Source organism: Trifolium pratense, linkage group LG4 (genome assembly GCF_020283565.1).
Source record: "Trifolium pratense cultivar HEN17-A07 linkage group LG4, ARS_RC_1.1, whole genome shotgun sequence".
Taxonomy (NCBI): Eukaryota; Viridiplantae; Streptophyta; class Magnoliopsida; order Fabales; family Fabaceae; genus Trifolium; species Trifolium pratense.
The window spans coordinates 25,452,378-25,466,227 of NC_060062.1; the positions used below are offsets into that span (position 1 = coordinate 25,452,378).

At 32.6% G+C, this 13,850-nt stretch overlaps 2 protein-coding genes across 7 annotated transcripts; both read left to right on the forward strand.

Moving 5' to 3' along the window:
- The first annotated feature begins 1,870 nt into the window (after positions 1 to 1,870).
- On the forward strand, positions 1,871 to 5,030 carry LOC123921454 (protein yippee-like). Its single transcript, XM_045974009.1, has 6 exons — positions 1,871 to 2,001; positions 2,165 to 2,289; positions 3,520 to 3,563; positions 4,166 to 4,274; positions 4,363 to 4,418; positions 4,673 to 5,030. The coding sequence occupies exons 2-6, from the start codon at positions 2,194 to 2,196 to the stop codon at positions 4,755 to 4,757; spliced, it is 390 nt and encodes a 129-aa protein (XP_045829965.1). The 5' UTR covers positions 1,871 to 2,001; positions 2,165 to 2,193; the 3' UTR covers positions 4,758 to 5,030.
- Positions 5,031 to 5,843: 813 nt separating this feature from the next.
- Positions 5,844 to 13,049, forward strand: LOC123921455 (zonadhesin-like). Of its 6 annotated transcripts, XM_045974013.1 has the most exons (7): positions 6,312 to 6,510; positions 6,652 to 6,700; positions 8,424 to 8,499; positions 9,294 to 9,411; positions 10,932 to 11,046; positions 11,222 to 12,325; positions 12,616 to 13,049. In XM_045974013.1, the coding sequence occupies exons 3-7, from the start codon at positions 8,424 to 8,426 to the stop codon at positions 12,889 to 12,891; spliced, it is 1,689 nt and encodes a 562-aa protein (XP_045829969.1). In that variant the 5' UTR covers positions 6,312 to 6,510; positions 6,652 to 6,700; the 3' UTR covers positions 12,892 to 13,049. The 6 variants fall into 6 exon arrangements, with proteins under 6 accessions (XP_045829971.1, XP_045829970.1, XP_045829969.1 ...); XM_045974014.1 differs by lacking the exons at positions 6,312 to 6,510; positions 6,652 to 6,700 and adding an exon at positions 5,893 to 5,911; XM_045974012.1 differs by lacking the exon at positions 6,652 to 6,700.
- The last annotated feature ends 801 nt before the right edge of the window (positions 13,050 to 13,850 follow it).

Below are 13,850 nucleotides of genomic sequence, written 5' to 3' on the forward strand. Positions count from 1 at the left end.
CACAAAACTCAAAGTGTTGGATTTTAGTGAATACATATGAAATAACCTCAAGCTATGCTAGTGTCTTTGGAGCTAAACTTTTCCTTATCTTGTAACGAGGTGTCATCTTCTCAACTTAAATTTAAGCAATCAATTTCAAGGACGATGTTTCATACATTCAAATGACCATGTAGTCATGCATTGTAAGTCTTTGGATTTAAATTTTGGTGCTCTAGATTCGAAGATAAATATATAGTTGAGATCAACCTATAGTCAAATAGTGACTGCAGGGAATCCAATTCCCGATGCTACTCTAGTGTGAGGGGTGAAGCCGCACCCCTTGAACTTTTAATATTTATGCCTAAAGTCTCTGTATTTTAAATTTGAACCCCCGAAATTATTAATTTTCACCTTACCAACAAATTTGCTATTTGTTTTTTTTTTTGTTTTTCCCGATGATTTACTTTTATTTCTTTGATGCAGTATAAGAGAAGGATTTGCTGATTTAATTAATTAAAAATAAATTCTCTTTGCCATGCTTAATTAAAGGACTTACAAACGTAAAACTTAACGGATCTATTTATAACTTAAGAAACTTAAAAGATCTATCTATTACGAACCTAAAACTTAAAGAACACGTGGATGCATTTTACCTTAAATTAAATAGAGATTATTGTGTTACTTAGCAAGAGCTCTATATATTGTAATTTTCTTTTATGAAATAAGTCAATTTTGATTGGGTAAAAAAAGAGAGAGTTAATCTCTTTGGTTCTCTGAACTACAATATTAGTTTATCGATTCTCTGTTACGTTAAATTTAACTTATCAACTGGAACGACTTATCGATCGGTTTTCCACTTCGATTGAGATATATTCTACCACATCACCATCTCAACTCTCATTTTGTTCAGATAACTCCGCGACTCTCATCAATCCATCACTGATCAAATTAATATATTTGAAAGTTTGAAAGTTATACGAGTAAACATATAAAAAGTGAGGGAGTATTTTAATTAAGAAAGGATGAAAAAAAAAAGCTTACACATACTACATTTAATCTTAAATATAAGAACAAATTAAATAAACAAAATTAAATATATATTTAATCCAAATTGAAATTAGATAGATCAAGAGAAACTAAAATTTGAATTCCGACCTCTAAAATAATACTCCCTCTAGTCTTATATACAAGAAATTTACTTTTTAGATTTATTGTAAAGTTGATGTATCTGAATTACAATATTGTCTAGATACATCAATTCAATTTTACAATGAATCTAGAAAGTAAATTTTTTCTTATATATGAGATTGAAGGAGTAGTCTTTAATAGCTACAAACTGAGTTATGTGATATGTCACATTGCTCAATATTTTTTTTTTAGAAAATTCACCTTAAAATAAATAAGTGGAGTTTCCGAAGTTTAAACTTCGACTCTGCATACGATGTCCTTACGGGGACATGATATACTAGTATTATGTGTAAGTTGTAATCCCTTGATATAATCATCAAAGATGATCGTGTTATTTGATAATCAAGATTTAGTTTCCTTAAAAAAAAAAAGATTTAGTTGATTACGAGACGGAAAGAAAGAGTAAACAATTGCTTAAAACAAGTTTTGTTTCGCAAGCAAACTAGCAAATGAAAAAACCATGTTGCATGATTATTACGTAATTAATGATGATTGAAAATTGAAGAGAAAAGAAAATAAAAAAAAAACGATTAAAAAAACAAGGAGAATGTTAACTTGTGCCCTTAAGGCACATGTTAAGGAAGCAAAAATAGAAATTATTAAATGCTAATTTGTGTATTTTGACTTTTGAAGCATTAAATTTCTTGTATCATTAAATGTTGAATTTCTATTTTGGTATATAGGGCACATGTTAACAAGACCCAAAAAACAAAACACACATCACACGCATCTTGTCGGATTCTACTTTTTCACAAAAAGCGATGTTTGATTGTATCTCTCTCCACATTTCTTGCAACTCCTTTTGCGTACTCTTCTCTCCAATACCAAACCCAGGTAAAAAAAATTCAACCATTATGTTCTTCATTTTCATGTGTTTAATTCATTTAATCATCACTTTAATTAATTTGACCCTTTTGTGATTTATGTTTGACTTTGTTTTTGTTGATTTTCACGTTGACCCTTTTATCCTTAAAAACTGTTTTTTTATGTTGTTCAGTTATTTCTTGGAATTTTGATAGTTGAGATATGGGGAGGTTATTTGTTGTCCATCTTGAAGGGAAGATCTATAGCTGTAAACACTGTAGAACCCCTCTTGCTGTTTTTGAAGATATTGTTTCCAAGGTTCTATTTTTATCCTTTATATTGTGACTCAATTGTTTATTTCTTTCTGGTATATCAGTTTCATTATGTTTGAATTCAGGTGAATTTGACAAAATCACGTCGGCGCCGTGGTTTTGTTAAAACTCGATAGGGTAGTTTTTGACAAAATCACGGCAAGACGCTGTGATTCTGGCAAATTCATGTGAATCCAATTATGTAATTAGATCAATTTGAATTTTAATGCGGTGGGTAGAAATAATCGCGGTATCGGTTTATGGTGATAAATTTGATACCTGTTGTGCTTGATTGGTTTAAAATTATTTTAGGGTTTTTTTTGTTTGTTTTGATAAATCGTTGATTTCAATGTTGAATTGAATATAAAATGAGTTAATCAAGTCCATAAGTCCTAGCTCAACTGACAATGCCGATATTGTTAGACTGGACACCTTCATCCGGGTTCGAACCCAGAATCTCGCAATGTGTGCGAGTTTCAGTGATATTTACCACTTCCTCTATAGACCCCAAAAAACGAGCTAATGAAAACACACACACACACACACTTGATAATTGATTTTATGACTATATGTTATTATTGTCTTTCTTCTTTTCCTAATTGCTTGATGATAACTTACTGTGCCAAAGACAAAACGTTTGTTTAGAAACATAGAAATTCCTACTGATTTCTTCTGTATGATAAATACCAAACCAAATATAAACTTTGGTATAATGTAATAGCTATTAGCTAAAACTTCATAGAAATTTAAACGGTTGATATCGTATCAGTGACAAAATGGTCGTGAGTTTGATCCTTGATGCCATGCTCCCGTTCTTATGAATAAAGGGAACTCACTTTTTTGCACAAGGAAAAGTGGAAGTAATCTTATGGTCTGTTTGTTTTCCGGTGGCAGCACATCAAATGTGTAGCAAATCCAAAGCCACAGTTTGTAGCTTCTAAAAAATCACGGTCATTTTGCAAAAGCCACAGTTTGAAGTATAAGTGACCAAGCTTTATTAGGCCTAGTTAAATGGAATTCCCATGTTTCAAAAACGATAAATTTTGACAGTGTTAAGATTTTCCAAAATTTAATCTTTTCTTAATGTTTTAATGGTTTGTTTTAGGTGCGACCGACAATTCTTTATTGATCATTTGAAAAACGATATATATATATATATATATATATATATATATATATATATATATATATATATATATATTCTGACTTCAATTTTTGTTTGTGTTGTTTCATTCAGGATTTCCAAAGCAGACATGGAAAAGCTTATCTCTTCCGTAAGGTGTAAGTTATCCTTGATATCGGTACCTTATCAATGTGTCATTACTTATCGAACCGAAACAACATTCTGTTGTGTGTGGTTGGCATACAGATAGAGGACAGCCTATTCTGTACTTTTGAACCTTTTTTCTTTCTACATTTCCATCGATAATCCTCTCTTGCTTGTTTTTACAACTTGCAAATGGAAATCGTATGTGCAACACAATTACATAACAAGAACAATGCATAATTTCTATCGATCTCATGAAGTTTCAGTTATCATTTTTGCGATTGTCGGTCTTGTAGTTGTAGCTGGTAATCAAAGTGTAAAGAACAGTTATGCTTGTTATTCATGGCTTGTCTCCTCTGAACTTCTGTAGCTTAGTGCTGTCAAATAGAGGCTATAGCGGCACTATAATGTAACATAATTTGAACAAATTGATATTGTTTTGTGATATGCTATATAATTGTCAAATAGCGGCTATAGCACTATCGCATAGCGGAATTTGAATAACCGCTATTTTCTGCAATCTGCGATTTGCAAGATTGCTATAGCTCTATCCGTATTATACTTTGCTGTTGGCTTTGTTCATGGATTGTAGTTAAAGTATTCTCTGCTTTTACAGTGTGAATGTTTCTATCGGAGAAGCAGATGACAGGCAGATGATCACTGGGATGCATACTGTGGCTGACATTTTCTGTGTTGGTTGTGGATCACATGTCGGTTGGACATATGTAAGACTTATCTTTGTGCATTAAGAGTTTTTTCTTCTTTCTTTTCCGTTTCTATGCTGCATTAAGTTACACTTTTGGTTTCTATTAGGTGACTGCTCATGAGAAAAGCCAGAAGTACAAAGAAGGAAAATCTGTTCTTGAACGGTTAGTAGAAATGATGTCATTTTGAGCTATGAAGCACCGACACAGACACAGTCACACATGTACACTAGACACAACACTGACACATCAACACTGACAATAATTTGAAGAATGGAAGAAATTGAATGTAATTACATCTACCAGTGTCTGCATCTACACATGTCAGACACCATACACACATAGTGTCAGTGCTACATACATGTCGAGCGATATAAGTATGTTGTGGATTACACGAGTTTTTTCTTTTTTTTTGTTAGGTTCAAAATGTCAGGTCCGGACAGCAACAATTATTGGGTTAGGCATGAAACACATGTTGGTGGAAGTGATGCAGATGATGCTTAATCATCCCTTCATTAACAATTGATTGTACATTCTTTCATCTCCCTTTATCTGTTACTATTCAATTAATGTGGATTTATAGGGGCAATTTAACAAAATCAATATTTTGCCTCAAAATACTATTTAAATTGGTGATTCTGAAGTACAAACACAAGTAACAGCAAGAAACTTGTATTCCAATGTTGCTCAATGCTTCCATTGTAAATGTAACACTCATTATGAGACATAATGAGTGATTTGTAAATATTAGTTTGGTTAAAACTGAATTTGTTCTAACTTGATTTATGGTTAAGTATTTTTTTTCTTCTTTCAAACATGTTTGCCAAATTATCATTTGTTTATCCTTTGGTACAAAAACAATGGTGCTAGAATGCTAGTAAACTAAGTACAATTGTGCGTGATATTTTGTTCTCGATTTAGTTAACTATAATAGGTTAGAGCTTCTTGATTATTGTTTTCTGTTGATGTATTTCAAGAGTTCATTTTTTTTTTGTTTGCTCGCGTTCTTTCTTCCTTCACCACAATTTTTATTTCATTGGGTTTTCCTAGTAAAGTTTTTAACGCGCTCTTTTCACCATGGTTTTATTCCATGGATTTTTATGATGTTTTTTTTAATGAGGCGCGTATGCAAGAGTGAAGTTTGAGCTTAATGCAAATGCATATAATTCCTTCTACTTTATCTGATTATCAAATCAATAAAAAATTATTCTATATCTCCTAGTTTTGAAATGTTGGGGGTATCATTATTGTTGAACCATATGCAATCGTTGCATTTATAGGTAAAAGAGTAATTGAACAAACTCTGAATAAAGAAGTTCCTATGCCATCAACTACATTGAATTTTGGCCTAATCTCCCAAAATTTGTAATTTTTTAAAATTAATTTTAAGGAGACATCTATGCCTTTTATTTTTCATTTTTTAAAATGATAACTTTTGATGTTGGGATTGATATAATTTTATTTTGTATATATGTACTAGTATATCTTTAGTTTAGTATTTAATAATTAATAAATTTGTTTTACTTTACCTTTTCAAACCTTCAAGTAAACACACAACTATAATTGCACACAAAAGCCAAAGGATAGAATAATCCTTGTGCATAGAACAACTCACCACTAGCTTGTGGCTCATGCAACGATAGAGGCTACAACAACAGGTTAGAATTTGTATTACTTGTGGCTAATTAGTTTTTACGATCTTGCTTGCAACTAATCATCCATATTCCATACAATCTGTTTTAGTAATTGTTAGGGCTTTCTTAATAGTGCTAGTAACACACTCTTTAACAAACACACTCTAACACACTCTTTTATTGATTAAAATTTATATGGGTCCCATAAAAGTTATATGGGTCCACATTTTTTTATGGAACCAATGTGAATTTCAACCAATAAAAAAGAGTGTGTTTGTTAAAGAGTGTGTTGCTAGCATTATTCTATTTTTAATTATTAAGGTGCACGGGTTGAGTAAGATTAAATGCTGATGGGACCCACTTACTTTACATAAATAGAAGAGAAAAAATAAATTCATTAATTAAAAAATTAAAAAATAAGAGAGTGTTCTACAAGGACTAGTTTCTTTCTTTCTTTCTTTTGAGTTCTATACACGGGCGTCTTTTAGTTTTGTTTTTCCTTTTCTTTCACATTACCAAACCACCGTATACCATCTCGTCATCCCAAATCGCTTCGCCAAAACCGACGACCGTACACCATCATCTCCACAACACAATCAGCCCTCTCTCTTTCTCTCTCGTAGGTGCTGCCCCTCTTTCACGGTTACTATTTTTCTCGCTTTGCTTTTTTCAAATTTTTGTTTGTTCTGTTTCTTCAATTTTTTGTTTGTTCCCATCGTGATTGAAAATAAATATATGTGTTGCAATTGTTAAAAAAAAAACAGTAATAAGGAGGTGGCTAAGAACGCGCGTGTGTCGATTGCAATTGAAAAGGTATTTGCATTTTGTTTTGCTAATATCAAGGAAATGATAAAATTAGTTTGTAGTAGCTATCAACTAATAATAATGGGTCCCATGAGCATTTAATGTTTCTTAACCAGCATCCATTATTAAAATAGATGATTAGTTGCAAGTAGCAAGATTATAAAAATAAAAAAAGAATAAAGAGCGAGATTTTTTTTTTCTTTTTAGGTAACTACATTCACATACTATAAGTGTAAAACAAATATAGAATCTAGAGTTTGAATTTCATAACTTTCGATAATTTTATGGTACATTTGATAATTTTCAATGTACAGGTATACCAAGTCATTAAAATGATAGGTAAACGAATCTTTTTTAAAATAAATAATTTTTTCTATCATTAAAAACATTATAATAACTAAATATTATTTATCGAAATTGTCAAAAATATAAAATTTGATATTTTTTGAATTTTTATTCCTTATATTAGTCAATATTATATTTTTTTAATAAAAAATTTTTAAAAAAATTAGTGAATTGCTTATAAATAGTGAAATTGTGATTTTTCTTGTAATATTATTATCTCTAAAATACAATAAGCTTAATTCATAAAAATAATCGTTAATTTATCAATTTAACGATTTAATGTACCAATACATTCGAATTATTCCGATGTATAATAGAAGCTTCTTATTCTTATTCTTAATAATGATAATAATCAAATGAGCTACTTTTACAAGATAAAATAACAGCCAACAGGGTAATTTTAATTAATTTTTAAGGAGTCATCTAAAGCCAAACAACCAAGAGTGAAGTGAATTTTGTAGTTAGAATAGTCTTTAAAATTAAAATAAGTTATAATATAAATATAACAATATTATCACTTTCTAACCTAACAATATTGTCAAAAAAAAGTATCCCATATTTGAATTTCAAAGAGATATGAGCAAGGAGAATGGATCATCTCCTTGTAATTTTCACAGGAAGGATTAATGTTTAGATATTGATCTTCCATCTCTTATTATTTACACTTGCTTAAAAAAAACTCTTATTTTATTTTACACCATACTCAACTTGCAATAAAAAAACTTGTGGCTAGGATAGGATTTGACTGATCCACTTTACAATTACAATGAAGATTATCTTAACTAAAATTAAGAATGAAATAATCGCTTTTAATTACTCCCATCCTATGAAATTGTAACCATTTTAACTTCTTTTTTTGAAAATACAATATATAATTGAAAAAAGTAAAATGAATGGCACTAATCAACATTTTATTTCCTCATATGAAACTGTCACATAAACGATCCATATAAAAGAAGAGGGCATTATGGTAATTATGAGTGATATATCTCCCCAACTAATTCCATTCATCAAATCAACCCAACATGTAACGTAGTCTTCAAGTGATAGTAACAGCTAACGTAACGACAACAACTTCACAGCATCTTATTCTCTTCTATGCTTCTTCCTCCACTATCATCTTCTTCTTCTTCTTCCCCCAATTCCACTTTCATTATACCTCTCTCTCTCTCTCTCTCTCTCTCTCTCAATGCTACTCTCACTTTCATCCTCTTCACACCACTGAACTAAGCTTCAATTCCAAATTAAGGGCATTTTCGGAATGAATCGTAGTTTCAGAGCTACGGAATCGCAAATGCGAACTGCGTTAAGACAGAGTCAATTAGAGGTTTTCAGATCGTCTTCGTTTGTTATTGATAGAGATGACGAACTTGCATTGTTTCATCAGATGAAGAATTGTGAGAATGAGAATGATGATCTTTTGCTCCGAGATTCCGCTGAGGAATTCGTTGATGCAGCATTTGGTAATTACTAATTACAACAATTTATATTTTTGCTAACAAAATTAGGTAGTTTGATTAATTGTGTTAATTTTGTGTTTAGATAATTTAGTAGTAGTATTACTATTAATTAGTGATAGTCTTTAAGACTTAGCTCAACTGGAAAATTGAAAAGTGTCGATATTGGTAGGCTGGACGGACACCTTTATCTTTAGGTTGCAACCTGGGACCTCGTAGTTGTGTGTGCGAGTTTCTGGATTGTCGCTTTTTTTTTTTGCATTAGAGCCCTCTGGGTTCTTAGGGGAAGGGGAAGGGCCCTGATAATCCAGAGTTCAGCTTTGAGGTTAGGAAAGTCTGGCCATGGCCAAGAATTGTTCCCAGCAGGAATCGAACTCGGGTTCTCCCGAACGATACCTTATAGGGGAAGCTCATTAACCACTTGAGCCTAATGTCTTGATTGATTGTCACTTTGTCTACATATGAAAAAATAGTATTAATTAGTGATATATTTGAAAAGTAATTTATAAATTCATTTAGTAATTTGAAAATTAAGTTTATATTTAAGGATAATTTTTTAATTTTTTTCAAGAAATTTATATTTTGGAACACAGTAGTATACTATATAATATATAACACATTTTGATGTGAAGAGCACTTGTTTAGTGTAAAGGTTTTGGGAGGTTATGTTTTTTTTTTTTTTATTTACTATGATGATTATGTGTTTGTAGTTTAGGTGGATGTAGTTGAAGAATTGCAAAATTCTATGTTGTTTGATTTCGTTTTTTCGGGGTATTATATATGATTTTTATATGTTACAGGCTCAAATCGAAGGAGTTCTCGCTTATTTGACATTTCATCATCTACTGATGCTCCTATGCGTAAGACTGGGGCTGATGATTTTCTCAATTCTGAAATTGATAAGAATGATTATGAGTGGTATGTGTTGCTGTGGTGCCTTTCTGTTTGCATTTTCCATCTTTTCTTTTAATGTTTTTATTGTGATAATGGCATTCAATTTTTGGTAATTAGTTCAACAATGGAGTTGAGTATTTCTGTTTGTTAGTGCTTCCTCCTTTTTTTGTTGGATAAAGGATTTTAGAATGTGGTTTTTATATTTAGAGAAAGTTAAGTTGTTCCAGTTGATATTAGTTCATATTTGCTTTGGTAATTTTACATTTGTGGTTTGAGTAATTCAACTTTTTCCCTGATCTCTCACAATAAAGAGAGAAAAAAACAATTCAAGAGACATATTGTCATTTTCTTCAATATGCTGGTAGAAATTTAACAATGGAAAATAGTTTGGAAGTTTCTATTTATTCTTTATTGCTCCATGAGTATATATGTAGGTAGCACTCATTGTCATTGGCATTAAATTCCTTCATCTTACTTAAGCAAATTATATTCCATAGCTTATTCCTTAAATATCAAATATAGGCTAGGGTCCAATGATATAATGTGATCTTTCCAGAAAATGTGCTATTACTAATATCAGTTAATAGTTAACATCGACACTAACTACAAATCTTTATATATTAAGGGGGTATTGTGTCAGTATTTGTAGTTCTTTGTGGTTAAATGATGACAAAACACCTTCAGTACATTCATGAACTTTGGGAAATAAGATGTGTCATAGGGACTCTGTCATTCAGAACTCAAGTTTTAGGATAATTTTCTCTAGATCTGCAAAGTTCATAAGTACGGGTGTTTCTACCTTTGGTTTGATTTAAAGTATATCATGATCTTATCTTACTAGAATTCAAAAGTGGGTGCACCCTTGTGAACTTACAATTAAGTCCATTTATAGGAGAATTTTCACAGGTTTTACTGTTTTAGTATTATTATGATGATATTGACAGTTTCAAAAATGCTATCTTCCTAGTTAGTTACAGGTTTATTAGCATTTAGCAATCAGCTTAGTTTCATTATGCATCCTACTTGATCCGACTTAATAATTAACATTTCAATATATTTCCCTTTTAATTTATCAGAAATTATTCATGCTATTAGGTTATTGGTGTCACTTTTGTTACTAAGATCATTTTGATCCTAATTATGGGTCTCCCTCCCCATTATGTACTGAAATCGCTATCACTACAGAGGTACTTGAGGGAGAAAAAAAACTAGTACTACAATGTTCTATCATTGAGAGAAATTTAAAGGTAAATGATCTATCATTTGAACTTCACATTAGGAAATTACGGCATTGTTTGATCAATGTAGCCAACCATTATACGGATGTAAGGTTTGGTAGTTGTTGTACAAAGGTTCTTGCATAGATGCTGTGTTTCTGAACCAATGAAAAATAAATTAATACACACTTCCATGTAATAAGGTATTATTAGCCAACTGCTATAGGTATATATTGTATTTATCTGATATGGCCTCTAATGTTTTTAATATGTAAACAAAATAATTTTCGTTAAAATCGGGGCTTAGCATGCTTATTGTCTTTTCAGGCTTCTAACTCCTCCTGGGACTCCACTTTTTCCTTCTTTGGAGATGGAGACTAAAAAAACTGTTATGAGTCAGCTTAGTGCTTCAACCACACGTCCCATGGCACTAAAATCTAGAGTAAGCAAATTTAAAAAATGTAATGGATCTTGTCATTGGTCTTTGGCTGATGCTGTTTTTTGCATCAGATTTGAGTACACTAATTAAATTGTATTTTTTGTATCTAGTAGAGTTTGCTTCTTTCTTGTGCTAGCCAGAAGTCATTCGTCTTATATTTGCTTTGTTGTGATTGTAGTTGGCAAATCCTCCATCAGAGCATAGCAGAAGGACCAACTTGGGATCCAAGCAACAAGCTTCTTCTCCTGGGTTGAGCTCTTCAGGTGGTGGAACCAGGAGGCCCTTATCATCATCAGGGAATCCTGGATCAAGACCTGCAACTCCCACAGGACGGTCTACATTAACCACATCTTCAAAATCATCTAGACCTTCAACACCTACTTCTCGTACATCCATACCTTCAACACCTAATTCTCGTACATCCATACCTTCAACTAGGACAACTGTAGCCACGACCAAACCCGTTGTTTCTTCTACTAAGACTACAGTTCCTTTCATCAAAACTACTACGGTTCCTGCAACTAGATCCACAATTCCTTCAGCAAAGCTCACAGTTCCCTCAGCTAAACCCACAGTTCCTTCTAGGTCCTCTACACCCTTGTCAAGAAATACTACAAGACCTTCAACACCAACAAGCAGGCCTACCTTATCTACTTCTAGGCCTGCATCAAGGGCATCAACGCCTACTCGGCGACCATCCACACCATCAAATGCATCCAGCATATCTGCTCCTCCAGATAAAACTTCTTCAATCTCCAAGCCAACTCCGGTGGTGTCAAAGCAGCCAATACCATCACGTGGAACTTCACCCACAGTGAGATCAAGACCATGGAAGCCATCTGAGATGCCCGACTTTTCGCTCGATGCTCCACCCAATTTGAGAACGACACTTCCTGAAAGATCAATTTCAGCAACTAGGGGAAGACCTGGAGCACCCTCTGCACGCTCTTCGTCTATTGAGCCTGCTTCTAGTGGCAGACCAATGAGACAGTCATGCTCTCCTTCTAGAGGACGGCCTGCCAATGGCATTTCTCATACAAGTGGAAGCTCTATGCCTGCAGTTAATCGTGGATACTCCAAAGTAAATGACAAAGTCAGTCCTGTTGCAATGGGCACAAAAATGGTCGAGAGAGTAATAAACATGAGAAAACTAGCACCTCCTAGGCCGGATGTCAAAAACTCTCCCCGTAGTCTATCTGGCAAGTCATCTTCATCACCTGACAACTCTGGTTTCGGAAGAACACTCTCGAAGAAATCCTTGGATATGGCTCTGAGACATATGGTATGCATCTGCAAATTTTGTATTTTTCTTCCGCCAGTTGAGAATAAATTTGTAATGGACCTCCTGCATAGTTTCAATCATTTCTCTTGTATAAAAAACTGTAAAATGCTATATATAGTCACCTATTCCCTTTCTGAATGTATAGCGTTTCAAGATTATTTGAGTGTTTCTCATTTATAGTGTTTGTCTCACTTCATGTTTTTGTTATTAATTATTGCATTAACATTGATTTGAACCGATGAATTATATTTATTCCCCCTTAATGATTTCTGTTGTTTCTCCTGGAACAGGATATAAGAAAAAGGCTTCCAGGAAATTTACGGCCATCGATGACAAACATTCCAGCTTCTTCAATGTATAGCGTGCGATCAGGATATCAGCGTGGCCTAACTGTTAGTGTCTCGGGTTCTCCACATGCCACTAGCAGTAATCCTGGTTCTGAACTGAGTGTAAACCAAAATGGTCTTTATTCAGATTATAGTGAAGTAGATTATTATGATATGGTGAGTGACAAAGGTGGTCAATCTCCTGTAAGTGTGCGGGGCAGGTACAAACCATCATACTGAGTTTTAGAGATAGTGGATTTTCATTTGGAGCTTCAATGCTTCTATTGATTGTAAAGTTTATTGGAAAATTATACAACCTTGTGTAATTGAAGGTATTTGTATTTATATGTTATGTAGATCAATTATATGCTGAAATGGTAATACTCTAATTTTTTATAGGTGTTATGGAAAATGATGTTGAATTGTATTTTTAGCTCAACTTTGGATTTAGCATATGTTTGAAATCACACTGAGATATCCACCAAATGCACGACCAAGTAGAAGTTTTTTTATTTTTTTTTATTTTTTTATTTATATTAACCTATTGGTTCCCAGTAGGGTGTTGGGAACAGGTCAGACCAAGCCCGACCTGCGATTTTTCTTCAGGCCCGAGCCTGGCCTACGGCCTATCAAATATTATTTATTTTGGCCTAGCATGAGTCTTTTTAAAGTCTGATCTAACCTTGTAGCCTATTTAAAAGTCTGTGTTACATAAAGGTCTCTATGTAGTCTTTTTAAATAGGTTAAACAGGCCTTAAAAGCTTATTTCACAATTAAATTTTTATAATTTCTTCAACATTAAGAAAAAGCTAATAAAATGATTAGCACAATAATTAAAAGTTAATAAAATAACAAATATGATTAAATAATAATATATTTTTTCTTTGGGAAAAATAAAATAAATAATAATATTATATAAATAATAATAATTAAATATAAACATGTCGACCTATCAGGCTTTGTAGGCTTTTTTAGAAGCATGAGTCTGACCTATTTATGTAAACATACTTTTTTCAAAGCCTAAGTCTGACATTTTTAATAAACAGGCCAGGCCAGACCGGGCTTACACAGGTCAAGCCGAAGGCGCCTGTAGGCCGCCTGGCTTATTCCCAACCCTAGTTTCCAGGGAAAATTGCATAATATGGAAATTCAATATCCTTAAATTCTGCACCTGTCTCATGTTTGAAATCAGCATAGTA